Raw genomic sequence first — 18,028 nt, forward strand, 5'->3', positions numbered from 1 at the left:
TTCCCGTCAGTCAACTGAAACGTGTGTTGGTGTGGTTTGGTCTGGTGTGGTTTGGTCTGGTCTAGTCTGGTCTCTTCTTTTTCGCTTTTGTTCGGTCCTTCCGACATCAGCACCAACCCTCGCCGCCCTCTGGGATTTCGCCTGCTGTTCAGTGATTTGGGCCCCATTTCTCTTCATGCTTGGCATCCTTTTGTCGCTTTGAAGCTCTGAAGCTCTGAAGCCGTTGAGAGACTGTGTTCAAAGGCCCTTTTTGCTGTGTGTGTTTGTGTGTGTGTTGTGATTCTAATCTCTCCAGCCCGTCGCCGCTTCCGCCCTCTTTGTCTCAAAGCCCCCGAAACGGATCGTGAACGGACCTGACCTATCCCTCTCAGAGTATATAGTCGCTCAACCTCCTCAGCTTGATCTTCCAACCTTCCTTTCTCTCACCTTTCACCCTACACCTCCATCCGTCCCTCCCTTCCATTCGTCCGTTGTCCGCACGGTAAAAGAGATTAGGCACAAGCGCCGTCTCACTCCCACAACAACAGCAACAGCCCTTTCGTCTTTTCGACAGTCGAGAGCAAGCTTTTCTCTTCCCTTCCACACACGCAGTTTCGCATCTAGCCCAGAGCTTGAGCGAATTTGAGTGAGAAGTTCAACGACAGGGTAAGTCTATCCTCTTTTGCACGATGCTCACCGGCTTCTCCACTTTTGCTTTGTTTCGCAGGTCGCATTCAGTTTGGCAAAGCGCGAGAGGGGCCAGTGGCATTTAATGAAAACACAATGCAAACAGGCTTCATTGCCTCACATAATGCAAACAGGCTTTGCCTTGTCAGAAGTCTCTTGATTCGCTTGGAGTCGGCCACCGACAGAGAGAGCAGATATGAAGTTTTTGCCTTTGCAAGCCGTGTTTCTCCCACTTTCTCATCCCCACCTTTAGGAGCTCCGTTGCTGACCTATTCAATCTGCTTCCTCTCTGCTCTTTCTCTGCCTTGCCCATAAATCTGCTCTTCCGCATCTTTAGAATCAACCACTTCCTGCTTCTTCCCGTGTATTCCCTTTCCTTCCTCCCCCTTCCCCACCTCCTTACACTAGCCCAACATGTCCGAAGTTGAACAGGAAAAGAAGGTCACCAAGCACCGAGACATCGATGCTGAACACGCCGCCGAGAGCGGGCCCAAGCACGCTCTCGTCGACATGAGCACCATCGAGCTCAAGGCCGAGGACCTTTACGACAAGGCCAAGGTCGACATTGAGGCTATCGAGCTCGAGGATGTCTGGACCCTACTCCAGTGCAACGAAGGTGGTCTCACCGAAGAGGAGTGCGCCCGTCGTCGTGGCATCTTCGGTCCCAACAAGATTGAGACCGAGGAGCCCAACCCTATCCTCCAGTTCTTGTCCTTCATGTGGAACCCTCTCTCCTGGGTCATGGAGGGTGCCGCTATTGTCGCCATTGCTCTTTCCAACGGTGAGGGCAAGGCTCCCGATTGGCCAGACTTTGTCGGTATTGTTCTTCTTCTCTTGATCAACTCTACCATCGGTTTCATCGAGGAGCGCAACGCCGGTAACGCCGTCAAGGCTCTTATGGACTCTCTTGCCCCCAAGGCCAAGGCTAAGCGTGATGGTAACTGGGTCGAGATCGAGTCCGCTGATCTCGTTCCCGGCGATGTTATCGCTTTCAAGCACGGTGATATTGTTCCTGGTGATTGCCGTCTCTTTGACGCTATCACCGTTTCGTGTGACCAGGCCATGCTTACTGGTGAATCGCTTCCCGTTAACAAGAAGGCCGGTGACCAGTGTTTCTCTGGTTCCATCTGCAAGATGGGTGAAGCCGAGGGTGTCGTCATCTCCACTGGTGCCAACACTTTCTTCGGTCGTGCCGCTTCGCTCATTGGCTCTGACGACGAGTCCACCGGTCACTTGCAGCAGGTTCTTTCCCGCATCGGTCTTTTCTGCATGGTCACCATTGGTGTCTTCATCGTCCTCGAGATTCTTATCCTCTACGCTGGCTTCCGTTACCGATACCGCCGTGGTATTGACAACATCCTTGTCCTCTTGATCGGTGGTATTCCCATTGCCATGCCCTGTGTGCTTTCCGTTACCCTTGCTGTCGGTGCTCAGCAGCTCGCCAAGCACAAGGCCATTGTTACCCGTATCACTGCCATCGAGGAGCTTGCCGGTGTCGACATTCTCTGCTCCGACAAGACCGGTACCCTCACCACCAACAAGCTTACCATCGACCTCGAGCTCGTCAAGCTCTACTCGGACTGGGCCGGTGTCCAGGATGTCATCCGATTCGCTGCCTACGCTTCGCGTGTTGAGAACCAGGATGCTATCGACGGCACCATTGTTGGCACCCTCAAGGACCCCGCTGAGGCTCGTGCTGGTATCAAGCTCCTCGATTTCAAGCCCTTCGACCCTGTTGCCAAGCGTACCGAGATCACCTATCTCGAGGAGTCGACCGGCAAGATGAAGCGTGTTACCAAGGGTATGACCTCTGTTATCATCGACCTCTGCAAGCGCAACAAGACCGATGCTCAGGAGACCGCTCTTGAAAACGACGTCGAGGAGTTCGCCAACCGTGGTCTTCGTGGTCTTGCCGTCGCTTTCGAGGAGGTTCCCTCCGGCGAGGTCGAGGCTGAGGGTAACGGTTTCGAGCTTCTTGGTCTTCTTGCTATCTTCGACCCTCCCCGTCACGACACCAAGGAGACTCTCGACAACGCCCAGGCCCTTGGTGTTCGCGTCAAGATGGTCACTGGTGACCAGCTTGCTATCGCCAAGGAGACCGGTCGTCGTCTTGGTCTTGGTGACCGCATGTTCAACTCCAAGGTTCTCGTTGACAACGCTCTTCCCCCTGGTTCTCCTTACAAGTCGCTCGACGAGATGATTCTCGATGTCGATGGTTTCGCCGGTGTCTTCCCCGAGCACAAGTACGAGATCGTCAAGCGTCTCCAGGGTCTTGGTCACTTGACTGCCATGACTGGTGACGGTGCCAACGATGCTCCCGCTCTTGCCCGTGCCAACGTTGGTGTTGCCGTCGAGGGCGCTACCGACGCTGCCCGTGGTGCTGCCGACATTGTGCTCACCGAGCCTGGTCTTTCCACCATTGTTGAGGCTATCCGTCAGTCGCGTATCATTTTCGGTCGTATGAAGAACTACGCTGCCTACGCCGCCGCCATCACTATCCGTGTCGTCGTTGGTTTCGCTCTCCTTGCCTTTATCTGGAAGTCCGATTTCCCTCCCTTCATGGTTCTTATCATTGCCTTCTTGAACGACGGTTCCATCATGACCCTCTCGCTCGACACTGTTAAGCCCGCTCTTGAGCCCCAGCACTGGGACCTTACCGAGCTCTTCTTCTGCGGTTCGCTCTACGGTCTTTATCAGGTTGCTTCGACCCTTGCACTTTACGCCGTCATCTACGAGACCACCTTCTTCGAGGATACCTTCGGCGTTACCCCTCTTCACGGTAACCCCAACGACCCTCGCATCCACATGATTATCTACCTCCAGGTCGCCATTCTCGCTCAGGCTCTTATCTTCGTTACCCGTTCGCACGGCTTCTCGTGGATGGAGCGCCCCTCGTTCGCTCTTATGGGTGCCTTCTGCCTTGCTCAGCTCATCTCTTCGATCATTGCTGCTTACGGGAACTGGGGCTTCACCAACGTTCGTGCCATCGAAGGTGGCTGGATCGGCATTGTCTGGGTCTGGAACATCATCTGGTACTTCCCCATGGACTTGGTCAAGTTCTTTGCCAAGTTCTTGCTCAAGAGCATCCGCTCCAAGAAGACCCCCGCCGCTGCCCACGAGAGCCTCAGCCGCACCACCTCGCGCGCCGAGAGCATGTACTCGAACCGAACTTCGTTCCTCAAGCGTGCTCAGCGCAAGGCTGGCTTCGGTGGTCAGAAGGTCCACATGTCGAGCACCGAGCTCCAGCGTCTTGGAAGTATCCAGGCCCAGGAGGCCTCGCGACGTCTCTCCAAGACCCAGTAAGCGGCTCGCACTGGCTTAAACAGCATTGGTTGTTCGATGTTGTCGCATGTGGTCGCTTCCTAATTTCCCTTATATTTTCCCGTTCTTGCTCCTTATTGCATATCCGCAGTTCACGCCTGGTATTACGTTCATCTTGAATGCATTGTTTCGTTATTCTAGACGACAGCTGACATGGCATTTGAACGTACGGTGCGAATCTCCAGTCCGGTGCCTGCCTCAGCGCTCACCAAGGGCTCTGAATACTGCATTCACCTGGTCAGCGCATCTCGTTTGGCTGATTGACGTATAGATGTCGCCAGCCACGAACGCGCTTGTCGCTCTCACTCAAACACACAGCATCTTGATCACACTCTTTGTCTCTCTCTTTATTCGCATCACTTATTTCTCTATTGCTACAGTATCGGTTCAATCATCAAACGACTCTGCGACTGTGAGAGATGTGGGCGATGACCAACGAGCTGAGATGAAAAGGGAATGCTGATCGGATGCTGCAGCAATTGACTGCGCGCCTAGACCCTGTATGGTGGTCTTGCTCGACGGCAAACTTGCAGTGTCCCTTCAACTCAGCAGTTTTGATTGCAACAAGCTCAATCTATGTCATAGGTTCAAGCTTCCTTGGCTATCAACAGCTGGCGCATCCATGCATAGGCATCAGAGACGGGCCGAAGGGGCAACTTCGTTGGCATTGGAAGCATTGGCGTTGGAGTACATCAAGATCTAGCCGAGAAGGAGGATGACGTCGCATCCCGTTGACGCCAAGTCGGCCATTACTCTCTCTGTTGCACTCAGTGTGCTAGCTTCTCAAGCGTGGTTGCAGTTTACGCCATGCGCGCCGACTTCAAGAGAGCACCACAGCAATGTATCAACGGAACACTGGCAGAGACGACGAGGAAGCTTGTGAGCTGGCATCGGGTGTTGTAGTCGCGCGTGCCGAGACCAACACTTTCCTCTTTTTGCTCTTCGGGTGAATTTTGCTTGTGCCACTGTTTGCCAGCGTTGACCCTTGACGTGCCTCGGCAAATGCACACTTGTCTCCCACGCGAGCATCCCTCCCTCTCCCCTTTCAGCATCCTACCCTCTAGTCTTTCTTGAATACTAGCGTCGCTCAATCGACCAATACATAAGGTGAAAGGGTACACGAGCAGCCTACCTTGCTAGCGGATCGATGAGCGCAAGGAAGAGAAAAAAATAAGCCACCAACAACGAAACAGTGGTTGTTGAAGCAGCAAGAAAAGTGTTGGTCTCCGAGTCGGACCTTTCAAACTGCCAAAAGAAGAGAAGGCTTTCGCTAATGCCTTCTTCCTCTCCGCAATTGCCTTTTTGGACCCTTTGAATGCTTGGCTGCCCCTTGACTGAGGAATTGAGACGCTTCTTGCTGCCTTGGCCGGTCGTCGATCTTTGTCTCAGTTGTCGAAGAGTTCGCAAACAAAATGCACTGCAGCCGACCTACAGGGCTGATACGCGAGTTTGTAATCCTTGGTCGTGCTGCAATAGATGCTGTTGTGGTCATGCGGATGGTGATGAGGGTGGCATGGAAACCAAGTAGGGCAGATGAGGGTGGTAGGAGGATGCGGCAACTAAAAGATACATGGCCGCAACGACTACTGGCGAGAGGGTCGGGCAACTTTGTTAGACACCGAGAGAGCGTAGAGTGCAATGAAGTTGGGCACTATGACCCGGGTTCCCAACTCCGGCTTTTCGAACCAGAGATACAGCGAGGACGATCGTTGATCTTCATTGCAGTCGCAAAGGTTGATATAACGACGGGTCAAGATTCGGGTCCATCAAGTCTTTATCCATCATCCTCCATCGTCCGCTCTTGTATGCGGAAGCTTCATCCCTCTCCTCCATCCACGTCCTTGCTAGACTGTACTTGATATCGCATCCCTTTCCGACACCACGCTCTTCATTCGACCTCATCGTCCCTCAACTCTCATCTCGTGGCGTGCTCAGACCTCCGCAACTATGAAACTCACCACCTCCCTTTTCGCAGTGGTCGGCGCGCTGGCCGTGCTCACACCTCTCTCCGCCGCCACTTCTATCGACTCCACCACAACCGACAACCTTGCCATTCGCAGCAATGACCTTGAGCCACGGGGAACCGAGGGCAAGTGTCTCGAAAGACACCGCAAACACCACCACAAGAAAGGCAAGAAGAGTAAGAAGGCCAAGCAGCTATCAGAAGAGCTTCCACAACATCACAAGCAGAAGACTAGCTCGACAGGTCCCAGCGACGACTTTAGCATCTCAGCTGTTCAAAAAGCTACACAGGAATCCATGAAGGCAGAAGAAGCTGCTTTAGCTAGGAAGACAAAGGCGGAGGCTTTGGGGAAGGCAGCCCTCGAGAGGGCCAGACAGGCTTCGGAGAGTTTGAAAAATTCCAAGCCCAAGACGACAACCGGTGGCTCGAAAGGTGCAGGTGATTCGAGCCAAACTCCCGTCATGTCAAAGCCCTCCACTGGCGGCTCTACTGGCTCTTCCGGTTCTACTGGTAGTACAGGATTCACCGGTTCTACTGGTTCTACCGGCTCTGCGCCCTCCGGCTTCGCCTCAACCATTCTCAAACTGCACAACGATTATCGTGCCAGACACTCCGCCCCCGCTCTCGTATGGGACTCTACCGTTGCCTCTGCCTCCGCTTCTTGGGCAGCTGGCTGCAAGTGGGCCCACACGCCCAACAACCCTTACGGCCAGAACATTGCAGCAGGTACAGCCCCGCAGTTTGGCGCAACAGACTCAGCTACAATGTGGTATGACGAGATCAAGCTGTACAACTTCGTATCGGGTGTGTATAGCGATGCGACGGGACACTTTACTCAAATGGTCTGGAAGTCGAGTACGAAGCTGGGTTGTGCGATCAAGGAGTGTAGCGCAAGTCAGATGGGGTTGGGCAGTAGCGGAACGGCAAGGTATGTCGTGTGTAATTATGATCCTCCTGGAAATTACTTGGGGAGATTTTTGCAGAATGTGCTCCTCAACTAGGTAGAGGAGGAGAATAAGGAAAGGAAGGGATTGGTGCAGGCTCATCGGTCTCTATTGGAAACAAGGCTGGCCCTTGCTGTGTCGCTAGTGACAAAAATTTAGCTTGGTTCGATGTAGCATTAAAGGCATTCGTAGATGTAGTTTCTTACATGTAATCTCTTCGGAACAACACAGCAGGACATGTGCTTTGTGAATGTGTGCATGCGTGAGAGGATTCAGGTGATGGCTTGGCAGATGATCTCTCATTCGACAAACAAAGAGGGTCACAACTTTCACACCGAAGCAAAGCATCGAGACAAAGGGAAGAAGCGTGACGGACCCCCGCTGCTCTTCTTAGAGTTCGGAATTGGGATCGACATTTCCCACACTATGCCATTGCGACAAAGGGCTTGACAGCACCACGTGATCAGAAGGCCCTGCCGAAGGCGTTGCCGAAGGCGTTGCCGAAGGCGTTAGTTCCCAGTCAAGTGTATTGTCCAGAGTCAACCGAGCGGCCCTCTCTGCAAAGGTAGCACGACAGGGCCCGAGCAAAGGTGGTTCTTGAATGAAGACGCGGACCTCAGAAGGCTTGAGGTGCAGATCTATGTCCTAAGGCGGTTGTGGCGCCAATCATGTGCAGTAGCTTTCTCAGAGCGGTTGTGATTGTGCACTCGAAAGCTCACACGCCTCTTCCGCCTCTTTCGGTGCTGCCTGGATCGACCAAGCACTGGTAGAGAGAATCTCAGCCTAGAAGAGGGACATCTGACACGGTCTGTGGCCCCACCTTTTAGAGTACCGCGAAGAGGTGACACATGGAACACGTGTGGCATTTCAGTCTCCACAGATGTGCCCAGTCAGACACGCATACTTAAGCCTGGTCCCGCCTTTGAGTCACTGAGATGTTCACTTCTGAGTTTCGAGACGTTGCTCTTCACCCGCCATCATCTCTCCTGGACCCGTCTCGAGCCGGCTCGTTCATTTGGACCACGTTTCGTTGGATGTCAGGGCACCCACTCTGGGCCGACAAGAGCACAGACTAGGCCTTAGACTCGCCTATCAGAAGAAACAAGCTTCTCAGCATCGCCTACACTTGCGCTATCGTATTGGAAACGGTGCGGGGCTGCGTTTCCGGTGGAAAGTTTGTATGTTTCGTGTAGGAGTTTCACCGGATATAACGCCAACGCACCCACACACACACACACCCACACACACAACAGCGGTACAGCTTGATTTACAGGCTCGAATTCGGAAAAAGCAACCGGAGAGCAAGGGAAGTTGGACCCTGCTTGCTGCTGTTGCTGCTGTTTGCTTGACGTCCTTTTCCTGCACAGTCTCGGCTAAGAGGGAATGGCGAGTATTCATGCTTCAATGGCATACTTGGCCGTTGACGACTCGCATGCTTCTACTTCGACATCATCAAGCGCACTGGCTATGCACACGCCAGCTATTAGGCGCAAGGATCACCTTGATATAAGAGCCGTTTCCCATAAGCTTTCGATAGCTTCACTCCGACCACCACAACACTCGCCAGAGACAACAAAACAATTCAGAGGAGAGGTAGAATCAGGTTGCGAATCCAGCAAGACTCTTCGTAAAGCTCGTTCCTTGTCATCTGGTGTCCGTCGGCTCTCTAAGCACTTCAGCTTGAGCCATACAGCGCTTACGACTAAGCCGCCACCACCACTGCCACGCAACGACTTCATTTGTGGGACCACCGGACCCAGCACCCACAGCAGCTACTCGAAGAAGTCAGCTTCATCCAAAGGCTGGTTCTCTTCTCCGTACTTTTCCAATCTTTCCTTGTCTTCTTCGTACAACTCGTCACCGACGTCCTCATTCGGTTCTTCGTTTGCTTCATCGGAGTCCTCCCTCGTCTTCCCATTACATCCTGACTTTGAGCTAGAACTCGACATCGCGCTAGAGATGGCGCCGCACGAGCTGGGATCGGCTTGGAGCCATGACTCATACAATGCTATGCAGTATCTGCGTGCTCGCACTCCATACCCGCCAACGATGACCGAGACTGTGTTTGACTACCATGCACAAGGCGACAAGACCTCTTCCGGCAAGAGCCAAGACCGATGGCAATCAGCCCTTGAACTCGGTTGCGGTCCTGGTCAAATGTCGATCCATCTCGCAACCCGTTTCAGCAAAGTATACGGCCAAGATCCGTCCCCGAACATGCTTAAGCTTGCAAACACCGTCAAGCATATGTCAGCGGAAGAGCTAGCCGAGGTCAAACTTCCGCCCGTACACAACCCGGAAAGGATCCAGTTCAGCCAGGCTCGTGGAGAGGATCCTATCCTACCTTCAGGTGAGAAAGTGGACCTTATTATGATGGCAGCCTGCATTCATTGGATGGACTGGGAGACTCCAGAGTCCAGCAAAGCGAACTGGACCAAGTGGTCGCAATTGCTGAAGCCAGGTGGATCGCTGATCGTGGCAGGTGGCCGACCTGTGATCGGGCCTTATACGGGAGAGAAAGGAGATCAGATCCGACCTTTGCGAGATTGGCTCATGGACTTCCCTTTGGACCTGCCCGAGATCAATAAATACTACAGCACGGGCAATTCGGCTATAGAAGAGCTACGCAAAGGAGGACTGTATCGCAAGCTTCGCATGCCCTGGACTCTCGAACCCCAGCTGGCAGAGCTGTGGGACAGCTCTTCATACCTCTGGATCCCGATCGACGACTGTACAGTTCTCGGGGACAAAGCTACTTCTGCTAGACAGTTCCAGGTTGACGATCCTGAAGAACTGGCGAACCAATTCAAGGATCTTCCAGACTGGGTGAGACCGAACGTTAGAAGAGCAGCACAATGCGATAATTCGCAAGGTGATCTGTTGATCTCGATGACCACACCGCGGAAGATGGCTGATTGGGTCCGATCGACGTCGGCCTATCTGAAGTTTATGCAGGATCATCCGGAGCAAAAGACACTTAGTCTGCAGTGTGAGGACGTGGCTGCAAAAGAGATCCAGAAGGTCTGCGAGAAGATTGGGATCGACTATGATTCTCAGATCGAATGTCACCACAGCGGTGCTATACTTTGTGTCAGAAGGAGTGAGAAGGAGTTTTGATCTGCTGGAAAGATCAGCGTCTCACTGCTTCACAGGCCTTGGTGAAAGTCGCTTCTCTCGCTTCTCTCGCTACAGTGCTCCCTTTCTTTCCTTGCTAATAGTTCCGTATCAAATTCGTTCTTGCTAGTTCTGCATTGCTCCCTCTGTCTACGTACATGTATCATCAGTATTCCTCGTTACAATTTGCTATCGTGTAATTACATGATTGCCGTTCAAAGTATCTCTTCTGTCTGACAAGAGAGGATGTGAATACGGCGTGACTGAGAGCGGCTGTAGAGCGCGTCTTGTCCTGCACCGCGACTTTTCAAGAAGAAGCTTTGCATTTTTTTGACGCTGGAGAGGTAAGGCGACGTGGAGGTGCTTCTTCGGCAACATCGTTGATGCTGCTCGAGGCATTATTACTTGCGAGTCGGGGCTTGCCGACAACTTGATCTCCTTATATACATCACATCGGCCTCGCATCAGCCACGCCGCACCAGGTTTCAGGCTTTTCCCAGAGCAGTCGCTTAAGCAGGACTGCTGAAAACGTGCCGGCCTCCTTTCTTCGGCCCGCCCGACAGCATATCTTCAGCATCTCAGCCGCTTCGAACCACCGAGCAAACGACAGCTTTCACATCGTTATGTCAACTCAGCATCAATAGCTCAAGCTCTGAATCGACGCCGAAGCTCGCTGAAGCTGGCTTTTGCCAAGGTCGGATTCAGCGGATGCCAGCGCGACTCAGCATGCCGTCTACTTGCGCAGCAGCATCCGACCATCAGCAGCCCGTCCTGTTGCCAGTCGGAGCTGTCTGCGAGGTCGTCGAAGCAGGCAGCGGTACATGGCATCCAGCTACCATCATCTCACGTCGGTCGGGTAGCTCTTCCAATCCACCGCCGGGAGCCGACACAGACAATGTGCAATATTACATCCATCGGCATGACCAGGACAAACGCATGGATGGCTGGGTCGACCACGCATCCGTTCGGCCCTTATCCGCCCCACATCCTCTCGTCGATCCGCATTCGAAACCGCCGAGAGGCGCCAATGGCAACAATGAGCCTGTTCAGCGCACACCACATTCAATCGAAAAGGGCAAGAGAAAAGCCGACAACGAGCTCGAACAAGCACACGATGATGCAAGCCGTACTCCTTCTACTAGCCGACAGGCTTCTCCCGCGCTTCAAGAACGCAGCCTGAAACGCCGAGGAAGCCAGAGAGCATCATCAGACACACCAGCTTTGCGAAACATCGATCGAGTACTGTATGGCAACTTTGACATCAAGACGTGGTACTACAGCCCGTATCCGTTTGACCATGATGACGAAGGGGGAGACGGGTTAGCTTCGCATTCACCCTCTTCACATGCATCATCAAGTCACGCAGCCAGCAAACGATACCAATCGCCCTCTTCTCTACGACTAGGAGGCGGCTCAGCCGCTACCTCCAGGCGAGGAGCACGTAAAGATAGCCCCTCAAGTTCACTCGGTGGAGCTCTTTCCACATCAGCACGAGATGCCCCCGCCATCAGATCACTATCAGCCGCCGGTGGTGCCGAAGTGGCCTCTCCGTCCGGTCGTCAATCACCAGCCACAGCTTCGTCCACCTCTTCTCGAGCTCGCAAGGAAGCGGCAATCGCACCCACCAAAATGCTCTGGATCTGCGACGGATGCTTCAAATACATGAAAACCTACAACGGCTTCGCCCATCATCGCAAGTTTTGCCGCAACACCCATCCTCCTGGTCGAAAAGTCTACCAACGAGGCGCACACATCATTTGGGAAGTCGATGGTGCTGCTCAGAAGCTCTACTGCCAGAATCTTTCTCTGTTCGGGAAGCTATTCATCGATCACAAAACGATCTACTTTGACGTCGAACCGTTCCTCTTCTACGTGCTGACCGATGCAGCGAACGCTAGCTTTGACCATCCGTTGGGCTTCTTCTCGAAAGAAAAGGTCTCGTATGATGATTACAATTTGGCTTGTATCGTTACTTTCCCTCCATTTCAGAGGAAGAGCTTTGGCACGCTGATGATCGAGTTCTCGTACTACTTGTCAGCGAGGGATGGGATGTTAGGTACTCCGGAAAGGCCGCTGTCGGATCTAGGGTTGAAGGGGTATTTGTCGTTCTGGACAGCGGTGTCGTTCAGGGCGCTAATATGTTGCTTTGAAGGGCCATTGCGTCTAGCAATCGGTAGTACTGCGAAGCAGAGGAGAATGTCTTCTGCTCCGAAGCCAGGCGATGCTGCGGCAGATGCGGCTGGAGTGACAGATTCAAAGGCAAAGGCCGAGGACGCACTGCGGAAGTGGCATATCCTGCTTCAACGATCTAAGCTGTTGGACATTCCGCTGGACTCGATCTCGCTTCAGGCTGGATTTGCAGAGCTGCAAAAGCTGGCTTCTGAGGCAGAGGCTACAGACGCTCTCGACGGTCCAGTTTCGGGCTCGTCAGCTGCGGCAAAGAAGAGAAAGCTCAGGCTGAAAGGATGGGCCGGTAGCACACCTCAACGTGTTCTTTGCCAGCCATCTGCCGCTAATCAGACCGGGGCAGGCCCAGCAGCAGCAGACGGAATGGCAAGACGCTCCTCTCGAGTTGCCGCAAATGGAGGATCAGAGAAAGGAGAGGACGTTCACCCTGCACTGGACATCTCAAAGCTCGAGGAAGAACCATGCACAATGACAGTGACAGTGGAAGCTCTTTCCCGACTCACAAATCTGCGAGCCGACGATATTGTTTTAGCCCTCACAGAGGCAGGATTAGTGGATGCGTCCACCACGCCTTACCTCCCCACCACAGACGAGACTGTTTCGTTGCTACAAAGCGGATCAGACGCCACTTCGTCCAAAAGCTCGACTCGAACAAACGGTGATTCTTCACGAAAAGAAAAGCTAGCATTACTCCTCACGCGAGACGCAATCCGCGAAGCAATCACACGCTTCAACATACGTCCTGCAGTCCTCGACGAATCTTTCATCCTCATCTGATCCACTCACACGTCAAACAGTTCCGCACACACTCACATACTCTTGCAATCTAACCCTGTTACCAATTTGGCTTCTATTCGGATTTGAATTGCATCACTTGTCAGCACCTCTCCTCTCCAACCTAGCCAAACTCTCTGCAGCCTTGGCCTTTGCCACCTTCGCAAACGCCGGTTCACCCTCCACCCCAGTAGCCGTCTTGTACGCTTTCTGGAAATACACCCTAGCCTGACATTTGTCTCCAGCCATATCGCTCAACACACCCAAATTGTAGAGGAGGGTGAGCTTGACACCGAGACATTCGTGTTTGACTTCTTGAGTTCTTTCTTCTGTTGACTGCACCACTTCTTTCAATCCTGCGGAAGAAGAGGCTTCGAAACTGGCGAGTTGAACAGTTTTATCGGTGATATCGAGACCTTTGAGTGCCCATTTGGTTGCGTCTTTGATGTTAGAGGAGGAGAGGAGTTGGGAGAGATTGTTCATAATTAGGCCTGCTTTACATCTCTCGCTTGCTGTTGAGGAGCGGTTGTTGGCGGTATTGGTGGGTGGAAGGAGGATGGAGAGAGTTTGAAGGTAGAGGGGGACTGCATATTCGGGTAGACCTTTGCCGGCGTAGAATGTGCCGAGTGCTTCGATGGAAGAGAGCAGGTCGAGCTTCGTTACCCATGCTGGCAAATCCAAGTCCGCAAAGGAAACGGAAGTTGGTGGTGTCACGGAGTTCAATGTTCCTGCTCCACTTCCTTTCGCAGATTGCTTATCGGTAGAGTCCTCCGGCTGTCTAGCAGCAGAAAGTGCAAAAGCATGCACATCGGCCGGCAACACCAATCTAAACAGCTCCTCAACACTCCACACCAACCACCTTTCCGCCGGATCTTGTGATTCGGCTGTGCCAGTCAATGCAAACCTTACCGGCTTGCCATCGTCCCCATCCTGAGCTTGCCTTGCTTTGACCTTACTCAGCAACTCAACCCTTACCTCGGGCAACTGACCCAACAATCCCAACTTCTGCGCCAATTGCACACCCCTCATCCTGTCTCTATCTCCTCTCTTGTACTCTCCCTTTTCGTTCTGCACGACACTTGAGTATTTCCCTTGCTCCATAACTTCCTCCCAAACATCCTCCAGCACTTCATACGCCTCTCCCACTCTCCCTTCATTCTCTAGCAATGCAGCAAGTGCAATAGCGATACCAGAGATCTTGAGCATTGCCTCACCCCTCTGTCCCTCCGGCTGACCTTTGGGTGTAGGTGTGGGCTCATTCAGCTCGCCTTTAATGCTTCGGGCTGTAGAGAGAGCTTTTCGGAAGTAGGACTCTGCTCGGCGAGTATCACCACGATTACGAGCTTTGAGGGCTGCGCGGAGATCGTCACGGATAGAGACGGGCCATGCTGAGAAGGAGGTGTAATATTCATACAGACCAAAGGATGTTACGGCGATAGCGAGAGCAACGAGGGATGTGAAGAGGGTTCCGACGCGGACTGCACTAGGGCCGGTGGTGGAGGAGCGAGGTCGAAAGCCTGGTGTTGTGACATTGCCAACTTGCTTGGTGGGTTCCGTCGATGCTAATCGTGTTTGAAGTGATGCGTGTCGAGTGGTGAGAGTTGTACGAGTCAACGTAGGGCTCCACGTAGGGCTCGGGATAGTTTGAGATCGAAGGCTCGAGCGAGCAATTGCACGAGCAGCTATCGAAGCTGTTGTGAGCGAGGCCATGATTGCGATCTGATGACCGTTGGTGATAGTATGATGAAGAGAGAAGGAGTAGGGAACCAGGAAGACGTTGAAGGACTTAACTGACACAACAAAAAAGAAGCAAGCACTCAACAGCGGTGACTTTCTTCTTAGCGAAGCGCTTTCTCCAACTTTTTTTTTTTTGGTTTTGTTTTTTGCATCGACCGATATCTATCGAAATCGCCGATTAGGGTCAATTGGACATGACCGAAGTAGCCGTGCCTTTCTTCTCGCGTTGCTGTCAAGGTCAGCCTCCTCTAAATGTGAGGATGATAGCTCCCGAGCTTCTGACGAGCTCAACACCCTTCCCGACCTGACCTTCTTGAACAACGTCGACGTTTCCACCTGCTACCATTTCACTTCGCCAAGCATCAACACTATGTCAGTCGCAAGTTTCACTCAAGACTCGCTCGCAAAGGGCATCGAGTCCCTCCTCGCCTCTCTCCCCTCCGACCTATCAGCACTTCCACCTATCACCCCAACACCGACTCTCCCTACCACCGAATCCTCCGTCTCAGCCCTTATCGACCACACCCTCCTCGCACCCAACGCTGCCTTGGAGCAGATCTCATCCATCTGCGCCGAGGCCAAACAGTACAACACAGCCACAGTCTGCGTCAACTCCTCCATGATCCCTTATGTCGCTCAACATCTCTCTGGCTCCTCTGTCCTACCTATCTCGGTCATTGGTTTCCCATTCGGCTCAGCCAATACCGCTTCCAAAGTCCTCGAAGCCAAGATCGCGTGCCAAGAAGGCGCTAAAGAGATCGATATGGTCATTAACATCGGTCTTCTCCGCTCCCAACGCTATCTGGAAGTGTACAACGATATTCACGCCGTTGCTGAAGAATGCCACTCTCATGGAGCGAAACTCAAAGTCATCCTCGAGACGGCTATGCTTACTAAGCAGGAGATTGTAGCAGCGTCGTATTTGGCGTGTCTGGCAGGAGGAGACTTTGTCAAGACAAGCACGGGTTACGGCGGCGGAGGAGCAACAAAGGAGGACGTTAGACTGATGTACGAAGTTGCCAAGCAAGAGCGATTGGGTTGGGATGGAAAGCAGAAGGAAGTGAAAGCTAGTGGTGGGATCAGGAGTTTGGAAACGGTGCATCAGATGGTGAAGAATGGTGCGACAAGGGTCGGTGCAAGTGGAACAAAAGCGATCGTTGAACAGATTAGGAGTGGGAGTGCTGCGCCCACTTCCACTGGGTCTTACTAGGTTTGTTCACATCTTGTATCATCGCCTGTAACATCATCGAGAATATAATTCTATGCAAAATCACAGACATCTCACGGATTGAGCGTGTCCTCTAGTGGCCTTGAGAAGCGTTGCGTTGTAAAGCTGTTATTGACAAGGCTACAACTTTGAAGCGAGCAACTGAGCAGATGTCAGTTTCCGACCCGTACCCGTTTTTGATTGCTGGCTGGGCTGCTGCTCTTGCCTTCCATCATCCACCCACCTCCTCACACAATCGACCAACCTATCAACATCCTCCACCGTGTTGTCAGCATGAACACAGATCCTCACCCTATCTCCCCCCTTCGGTACTGTCGGATGACAGATCGGTCTAGCCAGTAGACCATTTGCTCTCAAATGCGCTGCCAGCTCCCTGGCTTGTGTCGTCAACAAAGGAATGATCGGCGAAGGCTGCTGCATTGACCATTTCACAAAGTCGTTCCCCTCTTCCTTCCCTAGGCTCTGGGTGTTAGGCTTAAGATGAGGCGGTAACGCGACCGTTCGCCTCCCCCCACCTGCTTTCTGGGCTTGGATAGCACGCTCAATCCCATCAACCAACCGCCTCGAATTGGCAAAAGTCCTCCTAGCCCTCCTTTCAGCATCCCCATCCTTTACCGAGATAAAACTAGCCTCGATCGATGCTAGCTGAGGATATCCGAGTGCAGTGCTGAAGATGAGCGGCCTTGCATAGTTGATCAGATAGTGCCTTGCTACTTGACTGCAGAGAACGATAGCTCCGCTTGCACCCCATGCTTTTCCGAAGGCCATGAGTCTTGCTTTGACTCTCGTGTCATCCTGGAGGTTGAGCGCATTGACTAGCCCTCGACCGCGCGAGCCATACAGTGCGGTAGAATGCGCTTCGTCAATCACAGCGCAGATTCGGTCTTCCGCGACAAATTCTGACAGGGTATCGAGTAGTTCGCGAAAGGGGCAGATGTCGCCATCCATAGAATAAACGCTTTCGACTGCTAGCCATATGTTTCTTTCCCCATCACTTGAGCTGGACGCAAGTGTTCCCTTCCGTGTGAGTTGTGAGAGGATCTCGCGGAGGTGAGAGACGGAGCTATGCCTGAAAGGGATTCGCAAGTGGGTAGGTACACGAGATCGACGCAGCCCATCGTGAACAGAAGCATGCACTAGCTCATCGTACAGCACTATGTCTTGAGGTTGAGGCAACGTGCTTAGTAGCGAAACGTTTGCTTCGTACCCAGAGTTGAAGAGCAATCCTGCTGTAGATGAAGCAAAGTGCTGCGTGAGCTCAGTTTCGATGGATTCGTGGATGGAAGAATTGCCATCGAGCAAACGCGAGCCTGCGCTGCCAAGTTGAGAGTTGAGCGAGGCATTGGAGTTGATGAGTGATGCGAAGTCTGCTCGAACGCGAGAAGACGTGGCGAGACTCAGATAGTTGTTGCTAGAGAAATCGGCGAGTGGTCTTTGGTTGCTGGAGGAAGGATCAGTTGAGGCGGATGTGGTAGGAAAGATGGTGAGTTGGCGGAGTGTTCCTTTGGCCGCACGCCTGTCTAGGGCCTTTTGGAGGTCGTCGTCTAGCGCCATCCTCTATTTTCATCGAGAGAGGGAGGAGGAAACTCTATGGTGGTGTGAGGAGCAGAGCCACGACGGACAAGATTGACATCAAGATTAGGTGCTAGTCTGTTGGAAGAAGACAGAGTTGACGCTCGGCTACTGTACAGTATCCTTGTTGGGGAGAGCGAGTTCAGAAAGGGTTCCCGCTGTCGGTCGTGTTCTGTTGGCCCGAGAACTTTGATTTCTGACCTAATACACAGCAGCTGTTGAGAAGAAAATAGCCGGGCCATCACTCCGAATTCTCTTCCCTGCCAAAAGCCTTTTGTCTGCTTGTTTGATCGGCAGTAGACACAATATTTGATGAAAATCCGAAGCAACGGCACGTTCCGTTGGAATCCAAGGCTTTGAAGCAGTCAGGCACAGACCATCACCTAGTTTCGCGTTTAATGACCGAATGGCTGTAGAGACTCGCTTGGAGCCACAAAAAAATAGACAAATGTCCTCCACAGTGAGAACAGTCACTTTTGCCCGTCAGTCACGTCACAGCACGGCACGGCAAACAATCTTTGG

At 52.8% G+C, this 18,028-nt stretch overlaps 7 protein-coding genes across 7 annotated transcripts; 5 read left to right on the forward strand and 2 right to left on the reverse strand.

Moving 5' to 3' along the window:
- Positions 1–1,080: 1,080 nt before the first annotated feature.
- On the forward strand, positions 1,081–3,969 carry UHO2_01871 (putative cation-transporting ATPase; the record flags this gene model as incomplete). The annotated part of the gene is made up of 1 exon (XM_041559308.1): positions 1,081–3,969. The coding sequence occupies one exon, from the start codon at positions 1,081–1,083 to the stop codon at positions 3,967–3,969; it is 2,889 nt and encodes a 962-aa protein (XP_041415242.1).
- A 1,965-nt stretch (positions 3,970–5,934) lies between these two features.
- Positions 5,935–6,951, forward strand: UHO2_01872 (related to PRY1 - strong similarity to the plant PR-1 class of pathogen related proteins; the record flags this gene model as incomplete). The annotated part of the gene is made up of 1 exon (XM_041559309.1): positions 5,935–6,951. One exon carries the CDS (start codon positions 5,935–5,937, stop codon positions 6,949–6,951), a length of 1,017 nt encoding a protein of 338 aa, XP_041415243.1.
- Positions 6,952–8,853: 1,902 nt separating this feature from the next.
- UHO2_01873 (uncharacterized protein) lies at positions 8,854–10,011 on the forward strand (the record flags this gene model as incomplete). The annotated part of the gene is made up of 1 exon (XM_041559310.1): positions 8,854–10,011. The coding sequence occupies one exon, from the start codon at positions 8,854–8,856 to the stop codon at positions 10,009–10,011; it is 1,158 nt and encodes a 385-aa protein (XP_041415244.1).
- A 723-nt stretch (positions 10,012–10,734) lies between these two features.
- On the forward strand, positions 10,735–12,972 carry UHO2_01874 (uncharacterized protein; the record flags this gene model as incomplete). The annotated part of the gene is made up of 1 exon (XM_041559311.1): positions 10,735–12,972. The coding sequence occupies one exon, from the start codon at positions 10,735–10,737 to the stop codon at positions 12,970–12,972; it is 2,238 nt and encodes a 745-aa protein (XP_041415245.1).
- Positions 12,973–13,065: 93 nt separating this feature from the next.
- On the reverse strand, positions 13,066–14,679 carry UHO2_01875 (uncharacterized protein; the record flags this gene model as incomplete). The annotated part of the gene is made up of 1 exon (XM_041559312.1): positions 13,066–14,679. The coding sequence occupies one exon, from the start codon at positions 14,677–14,679 to the stop codon at positions 13,066–13,068; it is 1,614 nt and encodes a 537-aa protein (XP_041415246.1).
- A 397-nt stretch (positions 14,680–15,076) lies between these two features.
- UHO2_01876 (uncharacterized protein) lies at positions 15,077–15,916 on the forward strand (the record flags this gene model as incomplete). Its single annotated transcript, XM_041559313.1, has 1 exon — positions 15,077–15,916. One exon carries the CDS (start codon positions 15,077–15,079, stop codon positions 15,914–15,916), a length of 840 nt encoding a protein of 279 aa, XP_041415247.1.
- Positions 15,917–16,054: 138 nt separating this feature from the next.
- Positions 16,055–17,488, reverse strand: UHO2_01877 (uncharacterized protein; the record flags this gene model as incomplete). The annotated part of the gene is made up of 1 exon (XM_041559314.1): positions 16,055–17,488. The coding sequence occupies one exon, from the start codon at positions 17,486–17,488 to the stop codon at positions 16,055–16,057; it is 1,434 nt and encodes a 477-aa protein (XP_041415248.1).
- Between the last annotated feature and the right edge of the window lie 540 nt (positions 17,489–18,028).

The sequence above is a fragment of the Ustilago hordei genome, assembly GCF_900519145.1.
Source record: "Ustilago hordei strain Uho2 genome assembly, contig: UHO2_contig_03, whole genome shotgun sequence".
NCBI classification, from domain to species: domain Eukaryota; kingdom Fungi; phylum Basidiomycota; class Ustilaginomycetes; order Ustilaginales; family Ustilaginaceae; genus Ustilago; species Ustilago hordei.